General features: G+C 41.5%; 1 protein-coding gene across 15 annotated transcripts in view; it reads left to right on the forward strand.

Annotated features, from left to right (window-relative positions):
* The window catches only part of eif4g3a (eukaryotic translation initiation factor 4 gamma, 3a), a 48,058-nt gene that overhangs the window by 11,417 nt on the left and 12,583 nt on the right, over window positions 1-24,058 (forward strand). For 3 of the 15 annotated variants that reach the window (XM_056394087.1, XM_056394095.1, XM_056394111.1), the window contains exons 3-21: window positions 458-625; window positions 2,431-2,523; window positions 3,767-3,799; window positions 6,648-6,668; window positions 9,085-9,261; window positions 9,792-9,903; window positions 10,101-10,261; window positions 10,945-11,079; window positions 12,311-12,578; window positions 13,232-14,011; window positions 14,821-14,909; window positions 16,284-16,572; window positions 16,799-16,923; window positions 18,494-18,613; window positions 19,466-19,621; window positions 19,952-20,149; window positions 20,870-21,016; window positions 21,168-21,404; window positions 22,732-22,836. In XM_056394087.1, coding sequence (XP_056250062.1) covers window positions 458-625; window positions 2,431-2,523; window positions 3,767-3,799; window positions 6,648-6,668; window positions 9,085-9,261; window positions 9,792-9,903; window positions 10,101-10,261; window positions 10,945-11,079; window positions 12,311-12,578; window positions 13,232-14,011; window positions 14,821-14,909; window positions 16,284-16,572; window positions 16,799-16,923; window positions 18,494-18,613; window positions 19,466-19,621; window positions 19,952-20,149; window positions 20,870-21,016; window positions 21,168-21,404; window positions 22,732-22,836 — 3,414 coding nt within the window. The remainder of the gene's footprint in view (window positions 1-457; window positions 626-2,430; window positions 2,524-3,766; window positions 3,800-6,647; window positions 6,669-9,084; window positions 9,262-9,791; window positions 9,904-10,100; window positions 10,262-10,944; window positions 11,080-12,310; window positions 12,579-13,231; window positions 14,012-14,820; window positions 14,910-16,283; window positions 16,573-16,798; window positions 16,924-18,493; window positions 18,614-19,465; window positions 19,622-19,951; window positions 20,150-20,869; window positions 21,017-21,167; window positions 21,405-22,731; window positions 22,837-24,058) is intronic. The other 12 variants (XM_056394103.1, XM_056394191.1, XM_056394166.1 and 9 more) reach the window with 11 other exon arrangements.

The raw sequence follows: 24,058 nt of genomic DNA on the forward strand, positions 1-24,058 counted from the left end.
CCCTCCATTGGCCCATATCGATAAGGCTTGTTTAGCACGACTCAGTTGTATCAGGTGCACCATGTCTATCACAGTTGAGTGGGAATGTAATATGATTACTTGACCCAGTTTTGCCATATGAGGTCTAGACATCCTTGCACAGCATAGTTTGGCACAGCAGGCTGCAGGAGAGGCCAGAGACTAGTCTTTAGCCAATCGCAGCAGGCTTCAACACCCATGCACAGCTCAGGTCTTTACCTCTGCACACATACAGGGGCTAATCCTGGACTACTTAATTTACATTCCTTAGCAGGAGTGAGGACTAATGACCTGTGGAATCTTGCCACTGCTGTTCCTCCTCTACATTACTGTGTGTCTGTGTCCGTGTGTGTGTGTGTGTGTGTGTGTGTGTGCGCATCAGTCTGACATAATATATCGTTTTACGTATCCGTCTAAACTCAATGTTAATGTGATGCAGGTACCCAGGCATGCTGGTCCTCCTTACACTGCTCACGACATCACAAAGGGACACCCTAACTTGGCGGGCACCCCGCCAGGTCATGCCCACTCCCCGGCGCTCTCTCAGGTATCAGTACCCACAGCTTCCCCATATCGCTACCCTAAGGGCTGGGAGGCAGGCGGAGGGGTGAGTTTGTCACTGTGTCCGCCGTCATCCTCTCTGCATATTTATGTTCGGTCTGTCCATTTGTCTGATTACTTTTTTTGACCTGTGTTAGGGCTGGGCGATAGGTGATTACTACAATTTCCCAATATAATTACACCATGACAAAATTTCACTTAAGGATATTGTGGTTTACATGTCTAAATAAATGATGCGTTGTTTTTTTGTTTTTTTTTACCAAAATTTGCAACACACATTTTGAACACTTACTATTTTTTATTATTTATTATTTATTTAATATTATTTAAAACTTACAGGATTTCTTCTACAATTTAAAATAAAAATTGAAAAACTTATATTGTAACAAATTTATTTTGAGATATTATAATTATTGCATAACATGTTAATACTGCCCACATCGCCTACCCCTAACCTGTATTGTTTGTCTTTTCTTTCATCAGCTTTTCACTTGTTTTATTTTCCTGTTTGTCATCTTCCACACTTCTCCTAAACAGCAGTAAGCTATGTGTGCATGACTGTGTTGTTTCAATGAAATTCAGATGATTATATGATTTTAAAGCAGGGTCAAATTCAAGAACAGTCCCTGTGCACCACTGCCCATAGACAAGCCTATGTATACTGTATTCTTTATGGTGTGCCTCTTTAATCATGATAAGGGTCAGAAGCGGTCAAACCTAGCATGCATATGGCAAAATGGAGATAAACAGGTTGTCAGTCTATCGCAGGGCTAATGCATACATGTACAAACACATTCATATTTATATGATCTGCATGCCTTAAGACTATGGGAAGAAAGAAAAGCACCTGGAAGATAGATTTTTAAATGAATTATCATTATCATTTAATTCAGTTTACAAATACAAACCACCTCTCAATGAACATTCTCCGCTTTGTTGGCTACTTTGTACAGCTGCAAAGGGTTGTGTCACTGTGGGGGATTCCCATGGGATGGAAGGAATACTACATTGTGTCAGTGTTATTGGTAAAACAATCCGAAGGAATCAGCTGATAGTCATACCACAGCTATTTCACCAAGAGGTCATGATCATTTGCTCAACCTAAGTTCAGGTGGATAGGTCTGTTATTACACAGACCTATATGAGCCTGCAGCTGAAAGAGGTTTAATGCAAAACAGCATTGTTAATGTCACATTTTTAAGCATTGCCTGTTATGGTTAGACCTACATTCTACCTCTCAGTGTAACCACTAATCATTAAGGGAATGACACTGCTGCTGTGAAGCTGGCATCGGAGACCGCCCTGCTGCTCACATTTACGAGCATGTTGATCAGTGACTCAGCCTCTCTGGAAGTATGTGACTATACTTGCGAGGAATCTAGATGTTCTCCTTTACCATTATAGCCTAATGGCCCACTGCCTCACCCTAAAGCAGTTTTAGTCACTTCCCATCCTTCTATAAATAGTCAGCCAGCACAAACTGAAATTATCACAACCATACCAGCAGCAGCTTGAGGAAGAGTAAGAGTAAGTATCCGTTTAAACCCACCTCTGCCGAGCCCCACTGCACACGAGATGAAGAATAAAGGAACACAGGATTTGCAGTCCTTGAGGGTTCCAATTATCTTTGCGCAGTACATAAACCCCAATCGAAAACATTTTCTCCTAGCAGCATCCAAAGTAAGTTAGTGTTGTGATGTCTGGTGTTTTGTTAACGAATGTCGCAGGTAGTCCTTTAATGTGTGAAATGTCTCAATGAAATGACCAATGACTGATTGCTGCACAGTTCATGGTCAGTATGTAACAAACCTACTTCTTCTCTGTCCATCTTTCCATTTCTTTTTCTGACAGTCTCCATACAACCCTGGACAAAATGCTGGCTCCGCCCCTCTAGTGTATTCTCCCCAGACACAGCCAATAAATGCACAGCCACAGAGTCGCCCGGTGAGTGTCCCTCTGGTCTTAGATTTACAGCACGCACGCCTCAGAGAACCCAAACAGTTTGTGGTTTACTGTGCTCTTATTGTAAGTTAGGGTTTCATTGAATCAATGATGGAGCGTTTTTATGGTTAAGAAGCTACACCAAGCCGCTCGAGTCAGTGAAGCAATTTAACATAGTATTTATTTAATAAAGTCTCCTTAATTGTCTCCTCAGAGTCTAATTGTGGGTGGTGGCACTGTGTCATTGGTGGCGTACATAACAGTCTACACTGATGTAATTTTCTACCATTCATCTCTTCTGTCATTTAACTTCCATCTGGAAAGCCCTGTACATTCAGTCACAAACATGTAGCCTATAATTAATGACAGTGAAAACGGTGAAAGCCTCAATAATAAATAGCCTTTGGCTGCAGAAGAAAAGGGTTTTAATTAGTCTCCAGGGTAGTGCTGGAAGATATGGATTAGAAGATAAAGAGATTTTTGTCAGATTACCCTCTGACAGCCAGATCAGTAATTGTTGAAGAAGCTAATGAAGAATCTGGATCTTACTCAAACATCAGATGTGGCGGAAATTTACCTCATTTCTATTAGTCAGGGGGTTAATTTAGGTTTAATACTGGGCTTACTACCAGCTTTTCTTGTATTGTCTAGTGGCCTAAGCAAAGCAATTTTAAGATGAGTAACAAGTTAACACCTTTTGTGAAAAATCTCCCACCACGACTAGCCTAGTAAGAAGTATCTAAATATTATATCGACTTCTCCAGGATTCTCGATCTACATACACTCGTTAACATCATTTATTAATCTGTCCTGGCTCCTGCCCATTCCCCATCATGAGATCAAGACTAACCAGCCCTCAGTGAAATGGCATTTAAATATACAGGAAGTCTTGTTTTAAACTGTGGATACAATGGTAACGTTTGCCACATAGGACACTGGAAATTATTTTAATTCCTTTAAAAATGTGGAATTATAATATCTACATTGTCCTGTAAATCCAGTCTGTCTGGTACTTAAAGTGAAAATTACAAGCAACTATTTGCAAATGCACAATTTGACTCTGGTCTGTGTGCTGCATCATGTGTCTATTAAAGCCTTGTTTGCTCTGTGGTTTTGTACTGTATTTTCAAGCATCTGCCTCCATCACTCATCTTATCTCTGTGTCTCTCTTATGCTCCTTCCTTCTCCCCGCTTTGCCATCACTGCTTCAATCTCCTTGCTGGACCTCTCCTCCCTCCCCCACCAGTTTGCTACGGGCCCTCGACCAACCCACCATCAGGTAATTTACTCCCGCTGAACACCCCTCCTGCTCCCCATTTCGCATCATCATCATCATCAAACAGTTTGTTGGTACCTGCTGGCCAAGGGCTGTTCGTGGGGCATCCGCTGTTCCTTAAAAAAGTCTCTTTGAACACTGACAAGTGTCATGGATACAGCTGAAGAGGTTTTGATTATCATGGGTTTTTTTGAGTGTTGCTGCTACTTAATCAAGATATCCAGCTGGATGCACAGAGCTGCTTCCTGAAGGGTGTGATTTTTACATGACAGAACCTTTTCCTTGATCTGATTGAACCCTCACTTCATGTTGTCTCACATTTTCACACACACACGCTGATCAATGTTGTGTATTCTATGCTTGAGTACAGGAACTAGTCAGTCTGTAGTTGTAAACCAAAAAAAGGGAATGATAAGCCAACTGTTAGAGTATGGGGGCTGTGTTGCAGTTGCGTCTTAACACACTCAATCAGCTGAACAGCCATTAATAAGGTGGTGTGCCAGTCGTGGTGGACACGCAGAAAGGCCCTTACGTGCAGCAAAATGTTGTTTCGATAAAGCAAAGAAGAGACATTACATGCCGTCAGCACTGGTCTTCCATAATATTTTGCTGAATTGTTTTACGCCTGAAAATAGAAATAGGGACATTGTTATTTTTGTGCATGCGTAGCTAAATCTGTCCAACCAAACTTTTTTCAGTGTCAACACCGTCTTGAGACCATAGTTTCATTTATTTCTAGTAATTACACCAAGGTACTGTAATTAAATTGACCGTTTAATTGTTGTTTGGGGAGGGAGCTTTATGGTCTAAATTTCTTCATAACCACAAATATAAGTCACATTTTAGATGGACACAAATGACTGTAAGCATTTTGTCTTTAAATGCTGAATATTTCTCATTGCTAATTGAGAATTTCTATAATTAAGGGGTAATAGTTCATTTTCACAGAATAAAAAGATAAAATTATAAGGAATAGAAGAGAGTGGTCGTCATGTTACGCTGTAGTCAAGGGAAGAGGCAGGAACAACTGTGTGGACCAGTTCCAGTGTTTGTCTGTGTTCATGGCTGACGTTTGTGTAAATTACACTCTGAATCCTGTTAGACAGCTGACACTGTGCGAACCAGTGTCATTAGATTATGAGGGGCAAGTTAATGTGTTCATGTCTGGTATTGTATTTAGGATGATGTTGTTGTTGTTGTTGTGCTGTATCACCTTGTGGATGCTAAGAGTCTTGGACGTGTCAACGTGCTGACACTCAGTCCATGTGACTTCCTGTTATCTTTGTGTGTGTTGATTCATGCTGTAATGATTCATACAGATGCCCGCTCTTGAGATTGATGTTATTCACACCCTTGATCCCCTCGATGGGCCCTGTATGACTTGTTGTCTAACATCCTCATCTTCTGGATGCTTCTGTGTGGACAAATTTTCAACAGACTATTAATAGTATAGTGTCAAAGTGTGTCGGGTGTGTTTGCTGGCATTCTCTGGCTGTCACAAACTGGCGCTGGGATCTCTTGTGCCACCACGGAAGTGGAGTCAGAAAGCAGATGTAGCTGAACAGTGGCCTTTTATACCGACAGAGAAAACCGCCATTGTCTTCCTGAAACACACTCAATGCACAGTAAAAGGGTGCATGGAGATCAGAAAATTAATTCATTTGGCCGAAAACGTAAGTCTGCCTTCAAACAAGCGTCATCATTATTTTGTTTTTATTTCCCCACTTATCAGTGTAACTGACTTATTTGGATTTCAGACACAGCTTGTGTGTGTGCGCGCGTGTGTGTGTGTGTTAATCAAAAGGTCAAAGCCAGTGGAAATTACAGTTACCACGAAAACAAATGCCTGTTGCTTCCTCCAGAGAGCTCTTCAGAGTGTAAATTACCCTATTAATCTTAATTTCACTCATGAGTGTGTCCACTTTGTTGGCTTTGAATAGTGGAAATGTCACGCAATAGTAAAACCTTAGAATACATTTTTGTAAGCATTTCCACCTTAACTTAAACCCTACAGGGTGTGAGCAGTTCATTTCATTTCATTTACTCATTTGGCAGACGCTTTTATCCAAAGCCAGGACAACACTAAAGCTTCAATGCAGTAGGAGACCTTGTTTGTTTCAAGTGACAGGAATTATTGGGCCACTCTGGCAACAGCATCAGTCTGAGTTATTTCTCTGCTATACAGTAAAAACATCAACCCACAAAAGGAGACAAACACTGTAATTTTCTTTGCCATAAATATTGTACAAGCAAAAGACCAGATACCAGGGCAGAGAGGTGACACCTATCAGTTTCCTAAGATAGGAGATGTCTGTAACTCACCCTGGCCTGCACCTCTTAACATCTTGTCTGTTGCTAAGTCAGTGGCGCAGGTGACAGCCAGCTCCCATTGGGGCTGGGAAACGCCAATTTGGCAAAACAAGAGGTAGACTGGTCGACAGACATGCTGCACAGTTAGAGAGAAGAAACGCCTCTTGTTTGGATGAGAGAGGTTTGTGCATATGGGTATGTGTGCATGTTATGTTAGGGTGGCACATGACCACAAGTCAAATGCTGATGTGACATTTTGACTGAGACTTTTCAGCTTCTTCCACTCTACCACCCACTCACCGATAAACCAGCTCTCACTCTGACTTTCTTTTACATTGTATGGAGTTGTTTGTTTTTTTGTTTTGTTTTTTCGATCAAGTTGCTCAGGAGCAGTTACTGTCTCAGGTAGATGGAACTAATTGAATAGTCTCCTGCCTTCATGTGTGTTTGGTGAATGATGCTTGTTGTTGTATTGGGGCTTCAGTCTCACCAGTACAGTCTCCCACTGGCTTTTCTCTTTTTCCTGCTTTCAATACTCAAGGGAGGATTCAGGCCCATCCAGGTAACATTTAACTCTGTGTTCAAAGTCTCTCAGACCTGCATGGCATGATGAGGATCATCCTTGAAATGATCCCATACCTCCTAACTTCTAACCCTTTACACCCCCTCATTTTCACTGCATTGTATGCTCAGTAGAGAGGTCCTTTATCATCATTTTATCCCTATGTCATGTCTTTTATCCTGTAGAGGATTATTACTGGACTTTTCAGTTCATAATTTGTAATTTTTTCTCCATCCATTACTCATCTTTAATGATCTTGCACAATTTGATGAACAGCATGCAGAATGAAAGAGATACTGTATATTACTCCCCAAAATAAGTGTTTTTTTAGTTTCTTTTTATGTCCATGTGATCAAGTGTTTGCTACCTGTTGGAAATATGTAATGTTTAATGTTATTTTATTGATGCCAATTGGACTTAGATATTGTTTTATAGTGCACTTATTTTTTCAGTGATTGCTTTAAGCCTAAGTTACCAAACCAGACAGTGTTGAAAAGTTGTTTTGTCTGTTGACTCATATTTCTTGCTATGTCAGCGATTTTTACTGAGACTGTCTTCTGGTAGCTGGTAATGAACATTTTCCTGGTCATTTCCGAGATAACAGCAGGGCTGTTTACAATAAAGGCATTGAACCTGATTTATTATGTTAGAGGTGATTTCCCTCCGGGGTATTTTTAGATGGTTTTTACAGCATTGTTTATTCTGCTCTCCTTCACTGGAGCACACTGTGACTGTGGTTTGGTATTCCCAACCTTAGCCCTGGCTGTTTGGAAGGCGGTCACAGCTGTTGGTAGTGGTCCTTCTTCAGACCCGGCACACAGAGATTCCTGCGATAAATTTTATGTGCTGTCGAAAAACACAAAGCCCGTCAAACATTAAACTTTGCAGTGATTGATTGCTTGATAGAAGTCATTGTAGCTGCAGTCACTACAGTATATTTCCCACACTTTCAGTGCTCTGTGAAGCAGAAGAAAAGGACATATTGCTGCCTGATGAACACAAACATGCCATGTGTCACTTTGAGTCCAACTGCAAGGTTAGCCAAGTTGCTCAGGCACAAAAAGAAGTATTTGAAGCCATTCAGCAGTCCAAAAGCTTTTATTTTTTACAGCTGTGGAGTCTGGTCTGCAGCTTATTTACAAAAGCACTCCAGAGTCCTTTGTTGCTTATCAAAGTCTAGGAAAATGTGTTAGTTTCTCTTTATGAATACTTAAATATTAATCACCAAAATTAAAGACGTGAAAACCCACAGACAAACTACATTAAACTACCATTCCAAATTTTAGTTGATCTTGTTCCATGTCTATTTGCAGCAATTGGCAACAGGTTTACATCACCTAAAGGATATGTCAATGCGTCAAGTGGAAACCATACTGGAGTTACATTAATGAAGAGGAAAACTTAAACTAGTGGATAAAATCTTGATTTACTGAAGTAAAGAGAAGAAAAAAGGTTAAACAGTTAACAAAACAAGCACCAAATAAAAGTGTAGAAAAATATGCTGTTGTTAAGATCTTTTAATGCAAATACAGCCTTATTCTTCACTCTTTTGTTCCTAACTATAAGTTGCCATGGTGTTTAAAAAAAAAAAAAAGAAAAAAAATCAGGTCAAGATACCAAGGTCCCTTGACAACAGCAGAGTTATGTAGCCAGACTCCATTCAGTTAAGGAAACCTCTGTAAACCTAAACCTACGTGATCCACCACTTCAATTATTTTTAATGTGCCCCTTCCTCACACCTCTATCAGGGTCACAATCTTGTTCAGGCATCTTTAATTGGAAAAAAAATTGAATGGAGAAATGAGACAGTGCACTGATTACATTTATGTGCCATGTCTCTCTTGTATTGAACATTTAGCTTCATATGAATGATTTAATCATGCTTTTTAAGGCTTTTGTTTAGCTGATAACATTATTGTAGGGGGAATGTTTGAATACAGATTTCTGCTCCCTACTTTGGAGATGGCATTTATCTGATTCATAGCATTACAATTACCATATAAAACCCAAATTACAGAGGTTTAGTAAAGTAATTCATGGAGATTATGGGTTGTTTTATTGAAGCATAAAAAGGTAGTATAAAGGTATACACATCTGCCAGAAAAATCATTTAGCAGTTTCTCCTTGCTCCTCCTGGCTGAAATGTGATGTTCGGTAGCAATGATGAGAGTTCAGAAAAATTTGTGGCGCTGGCCCTATTTTCTTTTTTTTTCTTTTTTTTTTTCAGCTGCTGATAAAAAAACAGGGCTGTCTCATTGTGAGAAATTTGTCCATGTGGAGAAGACATCTGTAAAACTGTGCTTGTTTGTATTTTAGATAAAGCATGGCAGCATGCAGAAATGAGACTGCTACCTCTGTGATAGTGCTTTAATGTCTTTTGTTGTCTCTCTGTGTTTCTCTCACATGCTACCTTCAGTTTTTCCAGAGGACTCAGATGCAGACTGCGAGGCCCACCATCCCGACGAACACACCCTCCATAAGGCCAGGATCGCAGACTCCCACAGCGGCTGTCTACCCCACTAATCAACCAATCATGATGACCATGGCACCCATGCCTTTCCCTTCCCCGCAGGCCCAGTACTACATCCCACCGGTGAGACAAACACACTGAACTGAGTCTTAAAATTACAGTTAAAGTCTTTACTTTAATATAGCAGGTCCAGATATAGTTATGTGTGATATGGAAATTGAGTAAAAAATATTTTTCCGATACCACTCTCATGTCTGCATATTATATATGTATCTGCAGCCAAAACAGAGAACATTAAACATTATCATTAACCCTTTTTCTTATGTGGAAATTAAAGGTATTTCAGTTTCACATTTTCAACTGCAGCTGTGATCATTTTGTTTTTGTGCTGAATGACTCCAGAGAAAATGTTCTTGGGTTGCAGCTGGTATTGATTACATTTAACTGATTACTAGAAATCCAGGTCATAACACTGGTCCAGGCAGAATTTAAAAGTCTAATTCTCACCAAAGGACGATCAAAATCCCTTCAATAAAATTTAAATTTTCAAAAAAAATCAAGTGTGCAATTTTTTAAATGAAATTTGTACAATATCTATCTTGTCCTTGCTGATGATGTGATAATATGTATCTCCCTGTCCTCCTTACTTGCAGTTTCGCCACAGTACGCCGTATGTAGGACCTCCTCAGCAGTATTCTGTACAGCCTCCAGGGTCTGGCCCCTTCTATACTGGTCCAGGGCCAGGGGACTACCCTGCCCCATATCGTGAGTCTTTAGTCCAACACAAATACACATCCAGCACTATTCCTAAATCACATCTAAAATCTGAATTTTCACCATAAAGTAGCACAAATACACACTAACTGTCAGCCTTGTGTTCCCTCAGAGGAGGGAGCCTAACGGTGTTTTACTAAATCCTCTTTTCTTCTGTTTTGTTTTTCTTTTCTCACAAATTCATACAGATCCCCTCAGGTACCACCCACCTGTCTCACCCTCTGTCCCTGCTCCCGTTCCCACAGCTGGTCCACCCTATTACCCAGGACACTCTATGTATTCCCCCTCACCCTCCATCATAGTGCCTACACCACAGCAACCTCCACCAGCCAAGCGTGAGAAGAAAACAGTGAGTATCTTAGTAGTTTGTCGGGTTTTTTTCAGCTTTCCCATTGCATAAGCCAGTGAAAATTGGCAAGTAAAAGTGAAATATTAAGCGTGAAGCGGTGACTGAGTTTCGTACACTGAGGTTGGAAAGATTCACAGGTTCACTGAGCTCTGATGCTAATAATCGTTAGCAAACCAGTGTAGAAAACATCAGCTGCAGCTTCGCATCTTGCTGGGCATTGCTTTCGGTGGTTAGTCCGATCAGCTCTCTCACTAATTAATGTTAATTCAGTCTGTGACTTGATGTCAGGCTTAAATTAAAATTGGCTGTCAGTATTACACAATTATTAAATAGATCCAGAAAGAAAAAAAATGTGGTATTCATCATAACCCTTTATTATAGAAAAACATCTTATTTGATACATTTTCATTGCACCCCTGAAATTCTTTATTCGATCCTAGATTATTCAATTTAGGAGTACAAGTGCTCCTTCCAAAAAAAGTAATTTTCTTCTTCAATTGAGTCTAAAAACTTTGCTTGGGAGGGAGTGGCTCCCCCCTTCTTGTTTTTGTTGCTCTGCGCGTCATTATCAGTTCGTAGCAGTGTGTAATGCGACTGTTGGAAAATGTTCACAAACATGTGGCTAAGGCAGCGTCCTTCAAAGACTTGGGTGCTTTAGTGAGGTCTGTTTTTTTGCGCCATTGTCCTCCCAGATCCGTATCCGTGACCCCAATCAGGGTGGCAGGGATATCACAGAGGAGATCATGGCAGGGGGTTCAGGGAGCAGGAATTCAACGCCTCCTGTCGGTCCCCCCTCCTCTACCCCCACCCCACCACAGGTATGGCTCTCTCACACACTCACTCACCTACAGTAGTTCCAGTCAAGGTAGTGTAGCATTAGGAGCAGCTGATTAGACTGGAACCGTAGCCGAGGAGAGGAGACACGTCTCTTATCTGGCCGTCTCGCTCTTTCATAAGAAATTCATGATGGCTTTGAGTGCGAAATGGTACATTCCTGTTGTTTACAGGATGTCTTTACATCATCATTAGCACTTTTCTTTGTGGTTTTATAAATGTGGTTGAGAATTTATGTTTTTCGGGTACACAGGTCCTAAGTTCTTGGGAACATTATGGTCATGAAGACTTACAGATTCAGATAATTTTTATCACGATCATTACACACCACATATGTTCAGACATGCAGTTGGGGGGCATGACTTGTTAAAAAAATAAAACTACTACTACTACTACTTTCTCATAGTATAATAATCCACTTTAAGCTTGTCAACAGCTGTTTTAATCTTACACGTGCTTCCCTCCTATCACTGTTTCTATTCACTCACTATCTTTTACAGTAGATTGCATAAGCACTGTCTGTATACTCCTACTCCTTCTACAGAATCCACTCTGGTCCTCTTACCTATCAGTTCTGCTCTTTAAAACAAATAATTTAGTGTTGCTCTTGGGGCAAGAGCTTTGCCTAGAAGTAAAGGTGGTAAGGCATCTGTTCTCAATCCCAGTCCTTGGAATCATGAGTACCACCAGCACTGGTATTGCAGTCCCAAATCAGATGGATAGAATGGGACCCAGCAGGTTACCGGGTCATCATATTGATGCTGACCAACACCGTACTAATGCCACTGGCACATTTTAATAAATGAAAGGAACCAAGGCCAAACTAAAAAACTTTCCTGGATTCTGAAGAGGGATGTTGTGACTTCTTCCTCTTTGTGTCCTTCTGTGGATGTTAACAGTGTCTTTCCTCTCTTTTTCTGTCTTTTTGTGCCCCTTTGATTTCATTTCTTTATGTATATATCCCCTTTTTCTCTGTCCTTTACTCTGCATTGTTCTGAGCCGTTCCCCTCCTCCCGTCATTCTTCCCGCATTGATCTTCATTCTCTGTCTTGTTCCTCCCGTCTTGTCCTCCATTGCTGTCCTCTTAATCTAACCATGCCTCATTGGACTCATAATTTCTGCTTAATCCTGCATTTGGGCTTGTTTGTTTATTTGTTTGTATGCGCGCTTGCCTTTCATCTCTGTGCCTGTCTTTCTGGTTTTCTGTGTTGCTAGTTTTTATGGCCGCACCCTCATTATCCTCACATTTTCTACCTCAAATCACAGCAGCAGCTGAGCAGCAGCCAGACTCCAGAGCAGCAGCAGCCGCCGCAGTCGCAGGCGCAGTCGCAGGCGCAGGCGCAGCCTCAGCCTCAGCCTCAGCCTCAGCAGGCCCAACCTGGAGGCTACACGTTGGAGCCCCCACAGCCCCAACAGCCACAGCAGCCACAGCAGCCACAGCAGCCGTTGACAACAGGGGCTTCAGACACCAAACCAGGGCCAGGTCTGCCCCAACACCCTCGCCATTTTTTTTAAACTTCAACCACAGCTCTTAACGAGAAGCCACTCGATTTTAACCATAGTGTTATGTTGAAATTATAAAAACGTATCATTTGAATTAAACTAAATACTGGCTTGTTTTACTGCTGTATTATTGCCTCTCATGTCAGGCAATGTAATCTTTAGTTTTATTGCCCCCGCCCCATGGAGCAGCAACCCCAGTAACCCTCCACCAAATCATCTTTTGCAAAAAACACTGATCTCCAAGCATTTTATGAATCACTTTTGTTTCCCCCAGAAGTTGCTTCATACTGAATGCTTTCACTTTCATTTCACTTACAAATCAAGAGTGTGGTGTCAGCATGTTTCCCTGCTTGTCTAGTATGTAGCTGGAACATTTTACTAGCACTTCTCAGAAAACCTTTATCTTTCATCTTTTTTTTTTTATAACTTCTCTGTGTAAAAGTTTATTTTTTACCTCCATGCAAATGTTGGAAACACTTTTCTGTCTGGTTTGTTGACCCTGGGGCTGTCACAATCACGAACTTGGAGTTGAACTTATTACAACTTACAGTGTTTATTCGTTGTTTGTTTTTATTTAGTGTTCTTGATATTTTGCTGAAGACATGTATTTATCTGTACTCTTCCTCCTTCCAGATGATACGCCAAAACTGGAGCCAGTTGTCCAGAAGTCTTCCTCACCTGGGCTTGTGCAGCCTGAAGCCCCTGTAGAGAGACTGGAGGCCAACACACCTGTGACTGAGCCCACTTCTGCTGTTGAACAAGAGCTTCCCTTCCCCGCCTCGACGACCACCCCCGTCACTCCCCCACTTACAGCGGCCAACGCCAGTGAACGTCCCTCAGCCAGGGAGTCCGCTGCTTCAGCCTCTTCTCCCTCGTCCACAGTCGGGGAGCAGAAACCCTCTTCGACGCCATCGCAGACTCCCAACACAGACAAGCCTCTTTCAGACGCCCCAAGAACTCTGGCTGCCTTGCCTGCACCAGCCCCCAAGGCTTTGAATGGCCTTGCAGAGTCCGGGACTGAGCTAGAGACCGCGGCTCATGAGCCTTCTCTTATGCCTCCTGCTGCACTCCAGCCCCAGCCCTCTGCTCCTGCTTACAGAGAGGCCACCTCCTCTGAAAATTTGCCTTCTGACATGAGACCAGAGGTTCCCATTGCTGCTGCGCTTGCCCCGATGGCACCTGTGGCTGTGGTGCCAGTCACCCTGACCTCAAGCCCCGCCCCATCTTTGCCAGTTACGCTCCCCCCTGGCCTTCCGCCTCTAGTGCAGGCCACAACAGAGGCCGACGAGCCGAGCAAGTCCTTAGACACTAAAGACCTTGCCCCCAGAGTAGGGACAGAGGCACATGGTGGCATTACTGATAGCAAAACAGAGTCCCAGCATCAAGCACTCATCAGGAAGAGTCCCACTACAGGTATATATCTGTTGCAGCTGTGAAATTCATCGATGGTTTGTTTCAGTAACTGATGAGTTTAAACCTGCAACAGAAGAGAAATTACTCTTTGGAGTGAGTTTTTTTGATGACGAGACGGCTTTAAATGAGAGGTTGTTTTATGAGCCTGCTACTTTTTTATAGTATTATGCCTAAATTGCAAAATGAAGTGGCCCTATGATACACTTTTATGAACAGCCTTACAACACGCATTGCAGATAATCTCTTAGCAGACAGTATGCTGATACAGTTAATTCCCCCAAAAGGCGAAGTCAGATAGAATAAAATCCATGCATCCAGAAAATCCTGGAAATTATGTGAATCATCTTTAAATTTGAAGATTATTTTAATGTTTTTATTTGCCAGAAAAAAACATCCTATTCAGTATTTTCTTAACATTTGTTTGTTTTATAAAATGCTCCGCATAGTTGTGAGGGACTGAATGTACTCTGGGTGACATACATGAACCAATAGTTCAGTAGCTCAGAGTATGTTTGACTTTTTCCATTTATCCCTCTTTTTCTGCTCTGTCAAATAATATTTCTAAATAACGTTTGATGCTGTAGTTTGGTCTGAGATAAGTGAGGTTTAGCACATCAGGGCAATGTAGACGTATATAACCTCTAAAGCATTTTATGTAATTTTCTGGCTTTCATCATATTTGGTGTAAGGTTTGCTTATACATATTTTTTTTTTTTAACACAAATTTCACTTTTACATCTATTGTGGTTGTGCTGTTTGCTGACTGGCTGTGGCTGATTGCACGTTCCTGCGTTTGTGTTGTCCTGCAGTAAACCAGACGGCTTCTGCTATACCAAAGACCTGGAGGAAACCAAATGAAGGGATCTCTGCTGGAGACACACCTCAAAAGGAGGATGAGGTAAAAAAAAAAAAAAAAAAAAGCCTGTTCTCTTCATAATGCAGGATAAAGAGTGGGAAAGAAAACACTACATTGCTTACTAAGTATATATCAGTTCTACTCCAAATTGTGTCTGTTTATAGTCTCATGGCAGAAGTCTGTTGACACAAACATGCACTTAACCTACTTTTCAATTTTGTCACCTTTTTCAAATGCTTGGTATCGCGTTTTGATACAAGCTTTTTTTTTTTTCTTTTTTTTTTTTTTAATGACTACCAAGTATCACAGGAGCAAGACACAGAGAGAAGAGGAAAGGCACAATGTGGGCAATAGTTCAAGTGGAAAATGTTTCCACATGTGTGGTTGGGGAAGCAGACATAAATGACTTTGGGGTGTTGTTATTGTCCGAGAACGAGAGCAAGGAGTTATCCATCATCTTCATGGCTCACCAGGCTCACTCTGTGTAAAATCAGCTCTGTCCTGTTCTCGTTTCCTTTCTTTTATTGTTTTGATCTGGGTTTGTAGCTGTGGGAGAATGTTCACACCACTACATACCAGTGCTACAAACTGCTAAAAGGCTTCTTATAGTCTATACAACAAGAGGTTGTATAGCTTTACTAGAGCTGCAACAGTAAGTCAATTGTTCAATTGAAAGAAAACTAATCAGAAAATGTTTTGACAGTTGATTAATAAGTATATTTTTTTAAGGAAATATTCCAAACATTTACTGTTTCAGCTTGAAATGTGAGCATTTGTTGCTTTTAATTGTCAAATATGATAGAAAATAAAACATCTTGTAATGTATTTATTATACAGTAAACTTGGCTTAACTTTGGACTCCAAATATTGTCACATTAGTACGTTTGTTTTTCTTTTGGCAACATTTTTTTTTCTGTTTTTAAAGAACAACTTTGGTGCCGTCCACTTGAACAATCCTATTGTGCTCCAGCTTTTCCCCTTTTCTGTCTTCTGTAGTTCCTCATCACCTAAACCTACTGAAAATCCTCGCATTCTGACCTCCATGCATTTCATCATCTCCAAGTCATTTCTATGGCTTCCCCTGCCTTCACCAATTTTGATCCATTCATCTCTGTTTCCTTTACCACTTTACATTCTTTGCGTCGATCCATTTCAGCCTCTTAACCGATAATTAAAGGACAGTGTAATTTAGATAAATTGTGATGCTAGTAGTTTTAAAATGTGATTGACTGTCATATAATTACCTATAGAGCTCTTTTGTACTTTATATCCCCCACAAGACATTCAAAGAGAGCTAGATGACTGCAACCACTGAGCTGTTAATCATTTATTATCTTCCTCAATGATATTAAAGCAGGGCATAATTCTTACTGACAAATATTGTGGATCTGAAAACCGAATCTTGCCTCCCCAAAGGATGAGCCGAGGCCAGTGGATCAACCCGCTGGAGACCAGGCCCTGCAGTCAGCTCCACTGAGCAGCAGCCCTGTGCCCCTACCATCAGTCTTCACTTCCACCCCTGCTGCAGCTCCTGCCAGCAGCCCAGAGGCTGACAGAAAGCCCGCTGCCCCCGAGGAGAATGGTGAGACTGAGATTGAGCCCATGAGGAATGGAGCAGGCCACACCTCAGAGACGGAGAGCAGCGACAGTGGAGCCACCCCCGGAGACAAGGAGAGCTCCACAGGGGCTCCACAGGACATGGAGGGTAAGACAGACCTTGTTCTTTGGACAGATGTTTGAAGTCACCGTAGGAAGAACTTGAATGTAGAAAAATTCACATGTTTTCTCAGTAGAATCACAATGATTTCTGTGTGCTGAAATCCAGATTTTGAGCATATCTGTTTCTCCCCTTTGGAGTTGTCAGTGTATAAAGCTGCTATATTTCCCCTGTTTCTCCTTTCCTCCCTCTTAAACCCTGCTCGGTGCTCCAGACCTAGCCGAGCCCAGTGGGAAGCGTCAGTATGACAGGGACTTCCTGTTGGGCTTCCAGTTTATGCCTGCCTGCATACAGAAGCCTGAGGGTCTCCCACCGATCAGTGATGTGGTGCTGGACAAGGTAAGTCACAGATAGACCTGCAAACTCACACATTCAGAGGCAATTGGACAAAAGGATTGTTTTGTGAAAACCTCTAACGGCCAAGTGTAGATAAATCGATGGATGGAAATGTCATGTACAGTCTGTGTCCTTAGCAGATATGGAACAGCCCTTGGAGGTCCCTAAATGTGGCTCTAAGAATGGAAAGTTGCGAGTGAATTTTCCGGCTCTGTTGTCTTGGACTGCAACTAATTTTTATTTCCATTATCAATTTATCTGATAATCACAGAGCCAGACATCATAAAGTGTCTGGTTTTTTTTTTTTTTTTTTTTTTTCTTCTGATTATCAGTTCAAATTCCAAATAAGTTCAATGTGCTATCAATGACTGGAATTGAAGTCACTAGAATTAGTTTTGCATGAAAAGTAATTTAAATTGATTATCAGAATTATTGCTGATTTACTTCCATTGATCAACTAATCGTTTCAGCTCTACTGTTATCCATTTTAGCCGCAATGTCAGTATCAGCCTCTGTGAACAGAAATGCATGATTATTATTTCAGTTTAGTTTTTAATAGAGCTGTAACGATGAGTAGATTGGTCACGGAGCAAAAACGACTCCAGCTTCTCAAATGTGAGGATTTGGATTTTGGATTTTCTGAGTTTGTAAAGTTTAGCAATGAAGCTATTACCTGATAAATAAGCAATAATGAAAATAATGTTTAGATGCACCCCTAATTTTGAGTACACCTCTCAATGAACCATTGTCCTTCATTATCGGCTTATAGCAACAGGCTGTGTTTTAGATGTAGCTTTACTTTGTTAGATTGTGTGGACTGGATCAAAGATACACCGCAGCGAGTTTGGTTCATTCCTCTGATCCCCACATATGTATGGGTGGAGCATATGGCCTGCTGAAATGCTGTTTTGATTAAAATCACATTGCTATTATGTCACACTTGGCAGTGTTAAGAGTGCATGCCCCTCCCCCACCTCTCCAAAAAGAACAACCAGACCGGCGAACAGTTGATTGGTACAATCCCATAGTCTCATATTCTCTGTGGGAGACAGTGAAATCTCACTGGAGAGGAGTCGAGAGGAAGTCAAGGGCAGCTGAAAGACAAAGAGCTGGATTTGTTCTTCTCTCCTCCCCCACAACTATCTTTCTCTCTCCTCTGTTCCTTTCTTCCATCTTTCTTTCCTTCCTTCCCCTCCACATCTGGTCTGACTTCTTTTGCTGAACGGCCTGAAGAACCCAACAAGCAGAATTTATGAGCAGTACAGTAAAAGTGCATTAACAAAAAGCTGGTAATGTGGCATGACCGTCATTTACAAGGGGTCACCTTCAAAAAAACCACTAGGTTAGAAATGCGCGCACACACACACACACAAACACACACACACACACACACACACACACACAAACACACACACCAGTCTGACTCCTTTTTCCCTGTTGCCAGTATTATTAGGGGATCACTGCTCCCCCTGCTGTTAGGCTCATTGTGTGTGTGTGTGTGTGTGTGTGTGTGTGTGTGTGTGTGTGTGTGTGTTTGTGTTATGATGTATTGTGTGTGTTATGTGCCGTACAGATGAACCAAAACAAGTTGCCATCTCGAGTGGTGGATTCCAGGGTGATTTCCAGAGGACCTGATTTCACACCTGCCTTCGCAGATTTTGGCAGGCAAATGACCGGAGGACGAGGCGCTGCAGTGAGTCACACACGCACACACACGCTCTCCCAACCTACCACAATCATTCATAAAATAACACGCACACCTCCACCACCACTCCTCTACCTTCTGTTTCTCTCAACATTCCAGCAATACAGATATCATGATGCCTTTAAGTGGGCAAAATGTCATTGGTACAAACGCAGCTTTCAAACTTTTCCGTAGTGATTTATTAAGTTATGTTGGAGGTCAAAGCTCATTTGAAAAACTTGGTTTCAGCTGTTAATTCACCACTCTGCTCTGGACATGTCTGTAATACCTTTTCAGAGTTTTGCTTTTGTCGTGGGCAAAAATCAGGTTGATTGGAATTTAATTAAAGCTCAACATTTTGGACAATAGGCCTATTTACTATCTTGCCAAGAGTTAGGCAAGAAGATCGATATGACTCATATCTGTTAGTTAAGTATAAGGCTAGAGCAAGAAGGTTAGCTTAGCTAGGCACAAAGAATGGAAGCAGGAGCCTGTAGGCAGACCTTTTTCAGGTTCGCAGCTTCATATTTACAGTGCAGACGTGAGAGCGCTGTAGATCTTCTCATCTAACTTTCGACATGGCGGTGTATAAGAGAATTTCTGGACTGTTCTATAACCCACTTGAGTGTAGCAACATATTCATATATTCTAGTCAAGATATTAGGTCAGTAAAGTGGCTTTGATCCAGTTCTGCAGGTTTGATGTTGCACAAGGTAATGAGTAACATCTGACAGCTGCATGTGACACTTGTGAATGATATTTATGTTTTGCTTTTCAACTTTAATTTACAGTGGTTTTGTGTACTTAATTGGCAGTAATCAGAAATATTGACATACTTTTTTTCTTTCATTGCATGTGTAGCTTATGAACATTGGTGCACGGCGGCCTCCACCCAGGAAGATCATCATGAACGTGTCGGTGAATGACGATGTGCAGCTGAAAAAGTCAGAGAACGCCTGGAAACCGGGCTTGAAGAGGGAGAGTCCCGCAGAGGATCCTGAGACACAGAAAACACAGGTAGGGCTGAATATACACACACATGCGTGAAGACAAACAAAGGAGTGGGTGGATTTAAAAGTTAGCCACATGTAGCAGTCTAGTTTTGATAATTAGTGATCCATAAGTTCTTATGAAATCAGTTCTTTAGTTCAATTCTGTAACTATTAATAAAGTAAAATGTGTGTAAAATGTGTAGTTATTGCTCAATTAATCATCATAATCTTCATAAAAAGTACCAACAATAATAACCTCACAACAGGTTCATGTCGATTCCAAGCTGATTGAGTGAATGATGTTGTGATTGATGACCCCAGTGATCAACTACCTTGTATGACTGATTCCCCTCAGGACCTCTTCAGAAAGGTCCGCAGCATCCTGAACAAGCTGACACCTCAGAAGTTCAACCAGCTGATGAAGCAGGTGACAGACCTGACCATCGACACAGAGGAGAGGCTCAAAGGCGTCATCGACCTGGTCTTCGAGAAGGCCATCGACGAGCCCAGCTTCTCGGTGGCCTATGGAAACATGTGCCGCTGCCTCGCCACGGTAAGCAGGTCACCGTGTTGCTCAGGATGGATGAAAGGTGTAGACTGTAGGATAAGAGAGGCTTGTGTTTGTAAGGTCTGAATTATTGGACTTGTGCAGAGGCTCTTGGCAGGAGAAGGCTATGAATATTGCTCTTACCTCAGCTATGGTGCATTTACTGGATGCTTTAAGATGACATGTAAATTTTAGCAGTACACTGTAGGTGTGCGCATGCAATGTGCATCTCAATATACAGATGCACTACGCAAATAGATTGATTGGTTCAGAGCTCTGCCTTTATGCAATAAAATGCGGTGAATTGCAGCACAATTCAATAGAGTGATAAGTTTTTATCATTTTTTGATGACATGCAAGAAGAAACTGTGAGATGTCTAGTAACTTCAGCAGCCTGCTGTTAAGGTATTTGTAAAGAAGCAGGAAAATCAGTTCAGAAATAATCTTTTCGATCAGGTCACAATTTATTAAAAATGCTTATCTAAAGTTATAGATACTCTAACAGGAATATGAGAAAAACCTTCTATTTTTCTGCCTGCAATCAGTTAATAACTCTGACCTTACATATGTTAGGTATTAAGATTAAAACAATACATGCATGAAAATGGAAATGTTTAGGTTTATAAAAAGCACAGTATCACCTGCAGAACTCACCGTTGGTTTACATTAGTCTTTACTTACTTCTATTACTCTACTATATCCACTATGTCAACTGTTCCCGTACAGCTCAAAGTGCCCATGACAGACAAACCCAACACCACAGTGAACTTTCGCAAGCTGCTGCTAAACCGCTGTCAGAAGGAGTTTGAGAAAGACAAGGTGGACGATGTGGTGTTTGAGAGGAAGCAGAAGGAGCTGGACTCTGCTGCATCGGTACGTGTGACATCTGATTTCATGCTTTACCAAAATATTTTTAACACGGAAGAGAGTGAAACTCCAAAGTCGGTCTCAACTCTGGCAAAGAGGCTTTTTATGAATAACCTTCAGGGCAAGTATTTGATTAATGTTTCCTTGGTCCTGTCAGGTGACGGAACGCGAGCGTCTCCAGGAAGAGCTGGAGGAAGCCAAGGACAAGGCCCGGCGGCGTTCCATCGGCAACATCAAGTTCATCGGCGAACTCTTCAAGCTCAAGATGTTAACGGAGGCCATCATGCATGACTGTGTGGTCAAGCTGCTGAAGAACCACGATGAGGAGTCTTTAGAGTGCCTGTGCAGACTGCTCACCACCATCGGCAAGGACCTCGATTTTGAGAAGGCCAAGGTGAGCTGGAGTAGTTGATATACAGGCTCTATGGTATCAATCTTCTCATCCAACTCTTCGAGACACTGCGAAAAAGTATATTTCCCAAAAATTCATACTGTTCCATTAATTGGTGAGCGTCATTGTGGAAAGAGCTATACAGCTGATCAAAGACTGTTGAAATCAGATCACTGTGATTTCAATTCACAAGAGACTGTAGCCTCCAAAACAAGGTGTCTAAAGATGTGAAGAATCCCTGGTTAGTACATTAAAACAGTATATTGTCACTTTCTATGATGGAAATCTAAGCTTTCCATATAAAGCTTTAAATATATTCACCAGTTGGTTGTTTAGCAGATTTTTTCCCATTCAGAATAAAATATTAAGAGTATCTGCAGGTGTTTGCAGGGATGAACTTATGAGGTGAACAATTTGTCAGCAGCAGTTTGACAGTCTGACAGTGCATGTCAGTATGTCTCTGCTAACACGGCACCAAGGCAATTTCCTCCACTGGTTTACCTGGTAAGGAGGTGATTCTGATCTTCGGCAGCACAGTTCAGTTTCTGTTGGGATTTGATCCCACACCAGCTGCGCTACATTCAGCTCCGGAGGCAGAGGAGAAATTGCTTATGTAGGTTATGAGGAAAGAGGAATATCCCCACAGTGTCCCCTCGCTGTTTTCTATCTGACTGGCTCTCATGTAGAGATCAGTGACTCCCAGCTGGACGCAGCCAGAGTCCTCAGATGCTTGGAGAGACATAACTGACCCGAGGGCCTTTCTGCTCTCTCTCTTTTTGCTGTACTGTGATGTGTGATTTGATTCTCATCATCTACCAGTCTCTCTGCAAAAGGAAAAGCCATCTGACCAAGGAAACTTGCTAATTCTGCTTTACTTATTTACACTCTTGACCAGCATGTAAGTGCAGTTTTTAATGTTAAATACTACAGAATATGGTCATAAATCATCACTCCTGTCCTTCATATGAGTTCCAACCCCGTTTCATATGGTAATTTCCTGAACATGGACCTGTTAATGTCAGGCCATTACACTGATTTGGATCTATGCATTTTGGGCTATTACAACTGCTGTCTCTAAAAATGTTCCAATTTAATCTTGGGCGGTCAGTACGGCTCCTGCTCCAAGTAATAAACTGAACAATTGGTGGACTTGGTGAAAAGCTAATGTGAAAATCACTGAAACCAGCTGTCTGGTAGGTTGAATGGAGACATCAAGAATATAACCTTCATGTCTCAAATTAACCATCTCTCTCTCTCTCTGTCTCTCTCTGTCTCTCTCTCTCTCTCTGTCTCTCTCTCTCTCTCTCTCTCTGTCTCTCTCTCTCTCTAGCCTCGAATGGATCAGTATTTCAATCAGATGGAAAAAATTGTGAAGGAGAGGAAGACGTCATCTCGGATACGGTTTATGTTACAGGATATTATAGACCTGAGATTGGTGAGTGTGTGTGGTTGTGATTTTTCTTTTTACCTGCACAGCATTAGAGAGGCCAAACTCCACATTCTCCAATGTAACCTAGGTTCATTATGTATTTTCCCACAGAGTTTTATTTAATTGATCTCTCTGACCTGGAACATGTTATTAGATATTCTGGTCATATTTTGTTAAATGGATACTGCTGCTATTGTTATTGAATCTTAACACTTTCAGAAAGACCGATGAGGAAAAACCCTGTGGGAAAATGCACTGCAGAAAATCAAAATCCTCAGACAGTATCTGTGTGAAAATCAACAATTCAGTGTACCTCAAACATTTTAAAACTGCCATTAATTCTACTAGATATTATTTGACTATATTCTGAAACAATATATTGTGGTTAAAGATGCAACACAACAGAGTAATGTGATTACTTATGATGCAGGCAGTACTACTCTACCATTACTAAGGGTTGTTTTGGGAGTGGATGTAAAACAGGGATGGTCAGACATAGATGAATGCAAATATACAAATGTAGGCGTAAGGTCAGAGCAGGGTTGGCTGATGTGGCCAAACTCGCCCAGCACTGACTCACGCTTTTAATTGCTCTTCTGCGCAAATGCAGAAAGACAAAAACACTATTGACCACTTGCAAGGTTGTCATCATTGTGCATATGTAATAAATCCAGACAGCTGTGTGTGCTTCTTGACATCAGCATGAGCTGGCGAGCTAGCTCTTTTTACCAGTAAATGTAGAATCCACACATGGATCAGTCCTGTCCCATGGCTTTACCTCTCGAGGTAATATCTCATCAGTAAACACAGCAAGCTCAGGTAAATGTAAAGTAATTTTGCAGTTTCTCCCTGTCATTGAAGATCTCTGTGATGACCAGACTAACTACAAGATAGTCAGAGCCAGCAAGGCCACCCTGTGTCATGACAGCCGCATAGACTGTGGCAGGTGTCAAGTCAATTTTATTGCTGTAGCCCAGAATTTGCCTGAACTGACCTCACAGTCTGTACATCAATGAGACCCTCAGTTTGGATAAAGAAAAACTCCCATAAAAAACATTTCAACTGGCAAAAAAATGGTATGAAACAGGAATAGCAACAGAGGAGGGATCCTTCTCCCAGGACAGACACAGACACACAATAGGTGCAGTGTGTTCAGAGTGGACAGAAATAACAAGATTATATTACAACATGGAGAAATCAGAAGGACTATATGAGGAAGATGGATCAC

Source organism: Seriola aureovittata, chromosome 2, assembly GCF_021018895.1.
Source record: "Seriola aureovittata isolate HTS-2021-v1 ecotype China chromosome 2, ASM2101889v1, whole genome shotgun sequence".
NCBI lineage: Eukaryota > Metazoa > Chordata > Actinopteri > Carangiformes > Carangidae > Seriola > Seriola aureovittata.